The 13,251-nt window shown below is 41.6% G+C and overlaps 1 protein-coding gene and 1 long non-coding RNA gene across 3 annotated transcripts in view; one reads left to right on the top strand and one right to left on the bottom strand.

The window, feature by feature from the left end:
* Nucleotides 1-13,251, top strand: part of LOC308458381 — a 146,787-nt gene that overhangs the window by 112,300 nt on the left and 21,236 nt on the right. The window lies entirely within an intron of this gene.
* Nucleotides 3,375-13,251, bottom strand: part of ROR2 (receptor tyrosine kinase like orphan receptor 2) — a 154,848-nt gene continuing 144,971 nt past the window's right edge. For both annotated transcript variants that reach the window (XM_080972452.1, XM_080972453.1), the window contains 3 exons: nucleotides 11,587-11,832; nucleotides 7,696-7,898; nucleotides 3,375-6,426 (listed from right to left, as the gene is read on the bottom strand). In XM_080972452.1, coding sequence (XP_080828578.1) covers nucleotides 4,987-6,426; nucleotides 7,696-7,898; nucleotides 11,587-11,832 — 1,889 coding nt within the window. In that variant the 3' untranslated portion in view covers nucleotides 3,375-4,986. The remainder of the gene's footprint in view (nucleotides 6,427-7,695; nucleotides 7,899-11,586; nucleotides 11,833-13,251) is intronic.

Below are 13,251 nucleotides of genomic sequence, written 5' to 3'. Positions count from 1 at the left end.
ATGGGTAGGGCAGAAATATTATTATTATTAGCCAAGATGGTAAGCTTTGGAATTGCCAGAGGGGAGAGGATTGGAATGGAATCTGAGGCTGCCCATAGCTATTGGAACTGATGGTTGCCACAGGACCTAAAGCCCCAGATGCTGTGGATGCTTGTTCATAAGTCCAAGAAATAATATTTTGTTCATGTGGTTACTCCATAAAAAAGATAATTGTGAACCACGGCAGTTCTTCAGAATGTCACCTCACTCTTCCATGCAGGGTGTGTAAAAAAAATAAAATACTTAAAAGTCTCCCACTGGCAACTAGGGTTAATAGAGTTCTGTCCTCCATTAGGACAGTTTTTGGGAGGTTAATAATCCAAAGTTATGGCAACGCCATTCTGTTACTACCCAATTCTGTTGCTACAGTTGAGCGGCAGACTGTTGTCATACTACATCTGTTTAATTCTGAGGGTAATTTGAAAGATAATTCAACACTACTAAGTGCCTCAAGCCTTCTGAGAATTAAATCACTTTAAATGAACATAATTGTAAGATATTCTTATTCAACAGTGAAACGTATGTGGCAGCTGAAAAGTGGAGTGCAAAAATTAATGCATCAAACACAATTTTCAGTGTTTCACTTCAAACAGAAAATTCATTTCAGAAGTCATTAAAATTAAGAAAATATTAGCTGAGCATGTATTTCCAACTCAGTCCCCATCATTGTATTAGAAGGATAATATTTCTGCAACAGAATGAAGCTTCTAGTTAGTTTTTTTAATTCTTTAATGAACTTACCATATGCATCTCCATCAAGATGCCTGTTCAATAACATGCTTGTATCCTATTTCTAACATATTAGAGTACTAATGTCCCTTCCTTTTTAAAACTACTGATGATTGATGTTTCCACACATCAGCAGCTACTTTTAAATTTTTTCTGTGAACTGGTGGTTTAACTTTAAGACCTAAGCCTGTACCATTTTTAGGACTTTCTTCTCCTTCATTGTGGTGTTTGGAGGAATGAAACAGCCAAATAGTGAAATTGTCATGGTTGGAGATCGATCTGGCAACTTGGAGTGAACTCAGAGGAAAAAAGCTATCAAATCTCTGGTGCTTTACTTGGGAAAAGAATTGAAGAAGCATAAATGGAAGAGTTTTGAAAACATAAGGATGGAAAACCATGGCAAACACAACAGGAAATGGGAACTGAAGATAAAGAGCTAGGTGCAAATTAATGGCTATATAACAAGAACTATGGAATAATATCTCAATATATTTGAGTAATATCTCAATATATGATCACAGCAGAGATTCCTATATAGACAAAGACGGAAATATTTATTATTTTTTAATATGGAGACATGGTTGTTGAAGTTACTGGAGGCAAAGGTGATACGTTCAATTAGAGAAAAAACATTGCTGACCTTTAATAATAATAATAATAATAATAATTAGAGAACTACTTTTGGACTTTTTGTGTGAAAAGGAAATGGAACGAATTTGTATCGGGAGCAATGAAGAAGTGAATTAAAATTGACAATACCTTGTTTTTTGACTCAAAACCCATCCTTAAAAATTCCTGCGCAAATAAATATATATAAAATGAGGAACTTTTTTATGGATTCAGTAGCTAAATTAGGACATCAGACAGGAACAAGAAGCAATTATCAGATGTGTACAAAATTGCTAGAGATGGAATTTTGACCAATGGGCTTGTTATACAGAGATGCCACCAATGGCTGGGGATCTAAAATTTGTAAAATCGGCAATGTTCCTATGTGCCTCCTATATTCTTCTTCCAGATTTGGATTCTAGCACATATATGGAAAGCATGTCTTCAGTCAAATTCTTCCTCCGGGTTAGATATGTGTCTGAGATTAGTAAAACAAAAAATAAGGTTGGCAGTCTATTGGCCTCCTGAAGGTTTAGGGCTTGGTGGCCTAAAATACTGCTGGAGTCAACGATGATGCAACAGGTAAGGAGTTCTCTGGTAAGAATTAGGTAACCTACTATGTTAGGCAAGAGTGGTTTCCATTATCCCAATAGTGTAGTTAAGAGCTCAGCAATAAGTACCAGTGTCCTATAAGTCAAGAATTCAGACATTAGTGACCAAAGAAGTAGGCACTAAGGCATCTTCAAAACATTTTCAGAAAATATCTCAATGCGTATGGGAATTATTCACACTGGTAGCCAAAATTGTGGAAACCTTTAGGGGAAAGTGTATTTCCGAGGTTTGATGGCTTATAACAAGTAATTAGCACTCTGAACATTCATGCTCATTGGCTACATTCAAATGAAGGAAAGCTACGGCATATCAACCTAAGCAAGTTGTGCTTCCTTTTTCTGGTTATTTGGCTATAACTTTTGTTAAAATACAGATAATTGAACACACTTTGTTGCATTACATTCCTCATTAAGTTATCTTTCCACTGATATATAATTTTGTTATTACTCCCAAAAAGTGGTGTTATAAGTAATCAAACCTCAGAAATACACTTTCCCCAAAAGTTTCCACAATTTTGGCCATTAGTGTATTTATTGCATTGTAAAGCTATTGAGAGGGACGTGGGTGGCGCTGTGGGTTATACCACAGAGCCTAGGACTTGCCGATCAAGGTCGGCGGTTCGAATCCCCACGACGGGGTGAGCTCCCGTTGCTCGGTCCCTGCTCCTGCCAACCTAGCAGTTCAAAAGCACGCCAAAGTGCAAGTAGATAAATAGGTACCGCTCCGACGGGAAGGTAAACGGCGTTTCCGTGCGCTGTTCTGGTTCGCCAGAAGTGGCTTAGTCATGCTGGCCACATGACCCAGAAGCTGTACATCGGCTCCCTCGGCCAATAAAGCGAGATGAGCGCCGCAACCACAGAGTCGACCACAACTGGACCTAATGGTCAGGGGTCCCTTTACCTTTAAAGCTATTGAGATGTCCTCAGGTTGTGTCCTGTTAGTGTGCTCTATGGATGGAAGGCTCTTTGACCCAGTGGATTCTTCCATCAGCAAAACATGGATCTTCAAATTCCCCTCCTTTCCTGTCATCCCTAACCCAGATCTGTTCCAGAGGTTTGAAGGATCCTTCAGAGCAGCATGGAAGGTGGCACAAGATCATCACTGAAGATCGCCTTAGTCCCCATTCCTCTGGTGGAAGGCTCCACCAAATGAGATAATTTTCAGTCGGCAGAGGGGCACTGGTTGGATGCAAAACATTCATTTAAAATGAACGAATGAATGAATTGGTCTCCCATTCTGGACTTTGGGCATACAATTCTTTTTGTGCCGCCATGGCAATGCTCATGAATAAGAAAACAGGTGCATAGGAGGAGAAAGTTCTTAAATTGAGCTGCATTACAGTATCGAAGGTCATCAACACATTTAATAAACTAAATAAACTTCACTTTTATTTGTATGATTTATTGATATTCTCCAACTCGCATTTATATTAACAAGCAAGAGAGCTTCTCATCGTTTACCTATCAGTGCATAGCAAATTTCAAGAGATAAACTGGAAACCAGTTAAGCAGTTCCTGTTACTAAGACAGGCTGCAGATTGCAATGGTGCACCTCACGTAACCCAAACGTACTTCGCAAAGGCACAGTTTATATGGTAAAACATGGCAGAATGGAAATGAGAATTTCCACACTTACAGTGTATTTTTTTTTCTTTTTACAACATCTTACAAATTAATCAAATATTTATGTGCTGCTTTGTTAGATAGTCCATGTGATGGATTTACAGGCTAGAACTACAATGTATATGTAGCTACATTATAATACAATTCAGGGAATATTTATATTACAGAATGTATGAAATGTATGGCTATGAAATGTTTGGACCAGTATTTATCAACATATCAAAGCATACAAATCCCAATCCCAATAAAATATTACAAAGCATAATGTAAACGGTTAAGTTATATAGGCATTCTTTTCAAAGATCCAAATGCTGCAATAAAAAACCCATATAAAATGTAACAAAACATAAATTACATTTCAAAGTCTGTACATGATTCATCTCCCAAAAAAAGCATCAAACATGTATCCACACATTCTATACAATATTGCTTATTTTGGTCTTTAAAGATCTACAATCTCTAAAAAGGTTCTTTTTAAAAAGAAAAACAAAGGAGGGTATGTGTTTTTCTAGCACCTTCAAAATGAGTTTAAAATTCTTATTGATCAACGCGATCAATAATATGTGCTAATGTATTTCTGAGCCCTTTATCAAGATTTGACCACAACAGGCAAAAGAGGTTGGCTTATTCAGTTAGTGCAAAGCCTACCAGGTCACTTACTCTAGTTAGAAAAATATATTTGCTGCTAAAGCATGTTATACTTCCATTCCTTTATAATGGAAATCAATTCACTTCTTCAGCGAGGGGGGGATGCAATGCTCAGTCACTACCAGTCATTCTGCTTTCTTACCTGAACTTCAGCTATATTTCAAATTTGGAAGAATATTCTTACCTGTCTCTTCTTACCTATATTTGAATAACCCCCCTGCAAATCAACTCTATCAACAAGACAAAGATTCTGTTTGTAGGATGTCCCTTATACCTTGAGCACCTTTCCACAGGCAGAACAATCCTGTGTATTATTGTTGACCAGTTCTTTCTTTCCTTTTCTTTTTTTGGTTACTGATTTTACCAGAATTCCTTAAAAAAAAAAAATTACAATCAGAGTTCAAGATATACATGATGTGCAATGCATTTCCACTTTCTGTTGCACAGCAACAGTATATTATAAAAGCAGCCTCCCTGCAAAAACTGCAATCAACCCTAGATTCAGAAACAGCAATTCCCAATCTTCATATTTTGCATACATCTGCCGGAAAGAAAAATCCTTTAAACGTGATATGTCATCATTGTTGCATCTCAGGTGGTTTTGAATTATAGTGTGTGTAAAAGTCCGAAGGGGGGGAAAACACATTGATTATGCAAGTCAAAAGGACAACAGACTCCAGTGGACTGAAGACGTGCCCCATTTTGTCTTTGTAGTAAGGCAACACCTCTAGGCTTCTGTCTGGAATTCTGCCTCGTCCATCTGAAGAGTGTCATTATCACCCAATAATTCTGTTTCGGGCACTGAGCCCTCTTCCTCCTCCTCTTCCTGGACCAGACTCTGAGCAACATCTTCTGCGGCGTGTGCATCGTCTGCACCTTCAGACAGCAGAGCAGCCCTGTCCGCCACTGAGGCATTGGAGGGAGCGGTTGTTACGTATCCCGTGCTTGTGGAACCACTGCCACTGTGATGGGATCCTGGTTTTGGAATCATCTGAGGAGCCATTTGCTGAGGAGCCATGTGCATCGGGATCTGCACAGGATAAAAATTGGGCAAATAAGCTCCGTAGGCCGGCATCGGTTGGTAACCATTGACGGGAATGTAGAGTTGAGGTGGTGGAACCATCGGCCGTATCTGTCCTTTCATTGGGATGAACTGTGGCTGAGGGAAAGCTTGTGCTTTCTGTTTTGGTCCAACGTACCTAGTGTTGCTGACATTGCTAACGGGGCTTGTGCTGAGGGAACTGGTTTGCGTGGTGTTGCTCGCCCCGGATGTTTGTGCTGAGCTGTTGTAATTCGACAAGTTCCCCCAGGTTCTCAGCCTGTTGTGGATGTCTTTGAATCTTGGCCTTCGGTTGGGAAATTCGTTCCAACATTCCAACATCAGTGAGTACATCCACGCGGGGCAGTCGTCGGGACACGGCAAAAACTGCCTGTTTCTTATCATCTCGATGACATCTTGGTTGGAATAGCCACAGTAAGGCTGCAAGCCGTAGCTGAAGATCTCCCACAATACCACTCCGTAGGACCAGATGTCGGAATCAATGGAAAACTTGCCATACATGATTGCCTCAGGGGACATCCACCGTATAGGCAGCGGAGCGTTCCCCATGAGTTTGTAGTAGTCAGCAGAATAGACTTCCCTGAAAAGGCCCAAGTCGGATATTCTCACACTGAGTTTGTCAAACACCAATACATTTCTAGTGGCTAAATCTTTGTGGACGACGTGATGGCTTGACAGGTATTCCATCCCTGCCGCTATCTGAGTCACAATGTGGAAAAAATCTGCTGGCTCCAATGTGGACTTCACGGTCTTGTCGTCATCAGTGCTGCCGACATCAGAATGAGGGGATCTCATAACCAAAAACTCGTGCAGGTCGCTATGGGAACAGTAGCTAAAAATCATACTGATGGGCTGCTCTTTCGTCACTATTCCCAGTAAGCAAACAATATTTGGGTGCTGTAACCTTGACCTCATCATCGCTTCATGTTTAAATTCTTCCCGGAGGGCTAAGTCGGCTTTATCCTTGAGGGTTTTGATGGCAACTGTCTGCGTCTGCTCGCCTGGCGTTGTACCAAACAGGTGACCCTTATAAACTTTCCCAAACTTCTCCTCGCCCAGCTCCTCCATGAACCTCACCGTGGAAAGACTGATCTCTTTCAGCTTAGTCTGAAAATAAAACATACCCAAAATCATTCTCTTAATAGTTTCATTCTAAATCAAAGTGAAATGTTGCAAATTATTAGGTGGTTCTGACAAGAAGAAAGCTATGGATCAAAGTGTGCATTCGGCTTACGTTTATACTCAAAGGAATCTCATTTGTTTTACAAACTCACATACAGGACAAAATATTTCATGTCTGAGTATTTCAATAGTCTTAAAGCAGCAAGTAAAAGAAACTGCCATGCGTTTATCAACAGGATCATCCCAGTGGCTTATGATTTTCCTCATGTTCTAGAAAGCGATGTTACAGGGAACCAGACAGAGGGCCTTCTCGGTAGTGGTGCCCGCCCTGTGGAACTCCCTCCCATCAGATGTGAACGAAATAAGCAGCTATCTTATCTTTAAAAGACATCTGAAGGCAGTCCTGTTTAGGGAAGTTTTAATATTTAATGCTGTATTGTTTTTAACACTTGATTGGGAGCTGCCCAAAGTGGCTGGGGAAACTCAGCCAGATGGGTGGGGTATAAATAAATAAATAAATAAATAAATAAATAATAATAATAATTATTATAACTGCTACTACTACTACTACTTTTTAACACAATGGCCTTTTTGCTAACCCTAAAAGTCACCGGAACTGGTATCATTTCCACCTCAATATCTCATAACTGAAGATTTTCAATTCACTGGGCATGTGAATGGCTTGCGGAAACAGGCTTGTGTCCAATGATGGTTGTGTGCTATCTGAAAATTACCGTGTACAGGGTGGGGAACTTGAATTTCACTAATCCCACTCCCAACTTAATCTAGCCCGCTATGTCCCCAAGAAAGCTGCTCCTGATTTTTGAGGGAGTTTCTGGAACAGTGGAGGATAAAAGCTGGGGAACCCGCAGCTCTCTAGATCAGGCTTCCTCAACCTCGGCCCTCTAGATGTTTTTGGCCTACAACTCCCATGATCCCTAGCTAGCAGGACCAGTGGTCAGGGATGATGGGAATTGTAGTCTCAAAAACATCTGGAGGGCCGAGGTTGAGGAAGCCTGCTCTAGATATTGTCAAACTACAACTCCCATCATCACTGAAAATTGGCCATGCTGGGACTGTTGTACCACCTTAAGGACCCATCTCTGGTCTAAGATACGGCATTGAGGGCTGCAGATGGTAGGGGAGGATTGGCAAAAATTGAGTTTCTTGCCTTGTGCAAGGAGATGCTTCCTGTCACTGTAAAGCTACCACTGGATAAAACCTGGTGTCTTTTTTTTCTTGTTTAAATGGTACCTGTTTGTGCTGATTAATGAGAGGCATTTCCATATCCTGGCTAGGAGATGCCATCAGCTGGCGACGCTGCGGAGTAGTAGCAGATGTCTTCTGCTTGTTCCTGCACATACACACCAAGAAGAAAAGGCAGGCAATAACCAGAGGAATTGCTATGCTGGGTACCAGGATGTAGAGGATCCCCATTTTGCTGTTGTCACGTGGACCTGTTTAGATTTTGAAAAAAAATCACATTTTCAGGAGGACTCTTAAACATTCACACGTAATGGAAATAAGTGCATGCACACAACCAGCACCAAGAGATTAAACTTCAGCACATGCACCCGCACATGGAAACCCAATGGTAAACCCAATCATAATATTGCATTAATTGCCAACAGATTTCAAATTCCTAAGAGTAAGGGGTGAATATGGTCCAAGAGGTTGAAATGCAAAATAAATACAAGCTACATGGATCCAACCAGCACTCACTGGTCATGCATAGATAACACTCTATAACTGAACTTTCTGAATACACAAATAACAATGCTTTACAGTCACACCTTGGAAGTCGAACAGAATCCGTTCCAGAAGTCCGTTCGACTTCCAAAATGTTCGGAAACCAAAGCACAGTTTCTGATTGGCTGCAGGATATTCCTGCAGCCAACTGGAAGCCGCGGAAGCCCCATTGGACATTCAGGTGCCAAAGAACGTTCGCAAACTGGAACACTCACTTTCGGGTTTGTGACGTTCGGGAGCCAAAGCGTTCAAGTACCAAGGCATTTAGGATCCAATGTACGACTGCATTTCTGTTTGAAAGGATGCAATCCTATGGCACTTACCTGGGAATAGGTCCAACTGAATACATTGGGGTTTCCTTCCAAGGAAATACACCAAGATTGTGCCGCATTGTCAGGGTGCGGCCCAACAGTCACTCATATGGGCCACTTCTAATAAGGCACACCAGCCTTGCTATAAGCCTGCAAACTTTTTTACTAGTATATTTGGGGTAGCCAACCTTTTCCCATCAGCCCACTGCATTTCTTTACTGGGCATGGAGAAGGGGGCTTTCTTCCCCTCATGGCCTGCTTTGTCCCTTAGAGACAGCCCCCTCACTTGCCTATGGCCCCAGGTGAGTGCTTAAATAAAAAAGGTAAATGTAAAGGACCCCTGGACAGTTAAGTCCAGTCAAAGGCGACTATGGGGCTGCGACGCTTATCTCGCTTTCAGGCCAAGGGAGCTGGTGTTTGTCCACAGACAGCTTTCTGGGTCATGTGGCCAGCAGTGTGCGATGGCACACTGTGATGGAAACCAGAGCGCACGGAAATGCCATTTAGCTTCCCGCCACAGCGGTACCTATTTATCTACTTGCACTGGTGTGCTTTTGAGCTGCTAGGTTGGCAGGAGAGCAATGGGAGCTCACTCCGTTGCGGGGATTCAAACCGCCGACCTTCTGATCGGCAAGCCCAAGAGACTCAGTGGTATAGGACTTTGATGCACATAGAATTCATGCTCCCAGGAGAGTTGCTTCATTCATTTCAACAGAAAATGCAGCAGCTTCACATGCACATCAACATATCCAAAGAGACTATCACATTGGAATGAATAAGGCAGAATTCAGAGTATCCCCAGCAAATATTCATAGATAAAATAAACAAATGTTTCAACTAGCAATTATATATTTGTACAGTTAAATTTTATATAGCCTTTACACTCCTATGTAACTTTCCAGTTGGATCACTTACTGACTAATTTCTGACTAAATTATAATAAAAGTAATTCAAGGTCTGAAGTAAGAAGTGCTCTTTAGGAAAAATCTGTAAAACCAACAGGACCTTAACTAATATATCTGTTCAGCAGAGTCATGCAACAGAGTCTAGTTTTAATATTTATAGCCTACTTATATGTAAGAACCATAAAAGCAGTTCACAGGAAAATGCAACAGGACAAAAATGCAAAGTTAAAAGCAACAAATCAGTAACAATAAAATGGAAGCAATTAATATATTAATACAAGATTAATAAATCAGGGAGAAGAAGTATTCAACAACATGATCCCATTGGGATTTTTGCTTTGTTTTAACTATTTATTTCATGCTTTTATGCTGTATTTTTATCTTGTGAACCGCCCCGAGATCTTTGGATAAAGGGCGATATATCAATTTAATAAATAATAATAATTTCCCAGCTGTTATCTGAAGTAGTACCACCCAGGAAGGCCTCTTGCATCCTTTTGCTGAGTGTGAAGTTCTGTCCTTTAGGACCATTTAGTGTGACACAAGAATGAATTACTGGCACATGTACAAAGCACTCATTTGCATGTTGAATTTTTGGACTATGCTCCCAAACTCTCAGATATGAAATTTGGCACGCTACAGAGAACATTTTCTGAAGAGAGTTTATAGTGCAAACCATCAATCACAACCCAGTTCACACATTATGTTAAACCATAGTCACAAAAATGGGTCTTCTTTCTTCCATGTCCTCTCTCCTCCCTTTGTTACTTGCTGAAGAGAAGGGAGTGGGATAATCTGCTTAGTTATGACTGGCCAGTGTTTCTTATTATATCTGCATTGCAACGCTGGTCAGTCATAAACCACAGTTTCAGCCTGCTTTTTCAATAAATCGTTGTTTAAACTAAATACAAATTGCCCTTGTCAGATGTAACAACTAACTGCAATTAGTTTAAAAATGGACATAGATACTCTCAATCCATTCCTTGCAGCTGTGATTGAGGAGTGAGGAGTGCACAAGCCCAAGGAGTACTGAAGCTCATTCCTGTAAAAAAGGTAAAGGTAAAGGACCCCTGGATGGTTAAGTCCAGTCAAAGGTGACTATGGGGTTGTGGCGCTCATCTTGCTTTCAGGCCGAGGGAGCTGCTGTTTGTCCACAGACAGCTTTCTGGGTCATGTGGCCAGCATGACTAAACCACTTCTGGCACAACGGAACACCGCGATGGAAACCAGAGCGCACAGAAATGCCGTTTGTCGTTTGCGGTACCGTATTTTTCTCTCTATAAGACACACTTTTTCCCTCCTAAAAAGTAAGGGGAAATGTGTGTGCATCTTATAGAGCGAATGCAGGCTGCGCAGCTATCCCAGAAGCCAGAATAGCAAGAGGGATCGCAGCGCAGCGCTCCCTCTTGCTGTTCTAGCTTCTGGCTTAGCCCCTCTGTCCCTTCCCCCACCTCCCGGAAAAGCCCGCAAGAGCTGCACTCTCTTTAAATAGCCGCACGGAGCATGTGTGTGGCTCTTGGGGGCTTCTCCCTCCTTGGGGAAAAGCCTGCAAGCGCCGCACACACGCTCCACGCGGCTCGTGAAAGGGAGCGCTGATCAGAGCCTGGGATGCGTACAGGCTCTGCTCAGCGCTCCCTTTAAAGAATATTTTTTCCTTGCATTACCCCTCTAAAAACTAGGTGCATCTTATGGTCAGGTGCGTCTTATGGAGCAAAAAATACGGTATCTACCTGCACTGGCGTGCTTTCGAACTGCTAGGTTGGCAGAAGCTGGGACAGAGCAATGGGAGCTCACCCCGTCATGGGGATTCGAACTGCCAACCTTATGATTGGCAAGTCCAAGAGGCTCTGTGGTTTTGACCACAATACCACCCACACCCTGTACAAGTACAAGTACAATCTACATAATCTTGACCAAGGACTCCTGACAAACGTTCACCCAATAATAGGTAAGATCATTAGATAAACTGCAAACCTGAAAGATTAGTCTTGCTTTCTTCAAACCCAAGAACAGCAGCAGTACAGGCCATAAATTACATGCACATAAATCCCCCTGGCTTCAATGTTGACAAACAAACAATGCATTAATACGAAATGGTGCAACGAAAAGGCCTTTGATTTGCTTTACAACTATTTTTTTCTACAAACACTCTAGAAGCAGGGAAGAAAAATAATACATACTACAAGAAGGTACTTCACACAGTTCCATGCGTACGTTTTTGTTTTGCGTAAAACACCAGGGACCTTCCATCTGGCTTCCAGGATTGCGACAGTATGCGTGTCCCCCTCCAAGTTCTGGAAACTCTGTGCTTGACAAGTGATGGGGATGAGGATGCTGAGAGTCCCAATACTGGCAATGGTGGCCTGACTTTGTGACACTGATGGTGCCTCTATAATCTGCTCCAGAGCCATTGTAACACTGGTGATCTGCAAGTAGTAGTTTGGCAGAAGATGATTAACACAAAGCAATCCTCCCCTTGCAAAACAGTTTCCTATGTCTAGTAAATCTGTTGTTTTGCTGACCTCTATGTCAGGAAAAGGCAAACTCCCACTGTGGTGCAGCGCAGAAATGTATGTATCATCACTTTTTAGCAAACTCATCTGCTTCAACATGACTTAAGCCTCTTTTTCATGGAAAAAGCTTCACCTAAGATTAACTAACTGATCCAAAAGTGAAAGATGACTGAAAAGGCTTACTCTTGCAATAACAAACAAGAATAACCCAATATGTATGACTTTCCCATCAGCTAGACTATGCTATATGAATAAATTAATATATGAAACGTGGACCACTTATAAACGCCATCTCCAACTCCTCGAAAGATTCCATCAGTGGTGTCTCCAGAAAATTTACACATCACTTGGGAGACAGGCGAACCAATGCCAGTGTACTGGAAGAAGCAAAGATCGCCAGTGCCGAAGCAACGATTTTCAACGTCAACTTCATTGGACTGGTTATGTTGTGTGGATGCCTGATTATCATCTTCCAAAGCTACTACTCTATTCTGAACTTAAAAATGGAAAATGTAATGCTGGTGGTCAACAAAAGAGGTTTAAAGACTCTCTCAAGGCAAATCTTTAAAAATGTAGTATAAACACCAACAACTAGAAAACACTGGCCTGCAAGTGCTCCAATTGGAGAATGGCCTTTACCAAAGGTGTCATGGGCTTTGAAGATGCTCAAACTCAGGACAAAAGGGAGAAAAATGCTAAGAGGAAGCCTCATTTGGCAAACCCTCACCATGATCAACTTCTGCCCTGAAACCTATGTCCCCACTGTGGAAGGACGTGTGGATCCAGAACTGGCCTCCACAGTTACTTACGAACTCACTGTTTAAACTGTGTTTATGAACGATAATCTTACTCAGCTACGAGTGATCGTCAAAGAAGAAAAAGATGAATAAAGCAGCAATTCAGAAACCAAATAGGTCACGGCATGAAGGCCAACAAACCGATATCTGAACCACATAACTCCCACCAAAATTTGCACCCCATCTTTAAACTGCTGTTCCCCACCCCCTGCTTAGCCTCCTCTGCTCCTTTTAAAAAATTCTTTTCCTTGTTCTTTCCCTGCAACTTTCTAATCCTCAGCCCTGTTCTTTATTTTTATCCTGTATCTGGTTTTGCTTCACTTCCATAAACACAACTGTACCAGTTTCATAATATTTATGTATCCCATTAAAAATTGCTCCAGTTGCACAAGGTGATCTGTACTGGCCTGCTGCCTCAGGCGTGTCATTTTGTGGGTAGAGAAATTCCCTTTCCAGAGATGTCAATGCTTCCCTTTTCCAGCAGACTTATTCCGCTGTGGATTCTTAACACCTCAAGCACTTCACAACAGCACAA

The sequence above is a fragment of the Podarcis pityusensis genome (assembly GCF_964106645.2).
Source record: "Podarcis pityusensis genome assembly, chromosome: 11".
Lineage (NCBI taxonomy): Eukaryota > Metazoa > Chordata > Lepidosauria > Squamata > Lacertidae > Podarcis > Podarcis pityusensis.
Note: the sequence above shows the minus strand (reverse complement) of the source record. Positions and strands in the feature narration are given on the sequence as shown.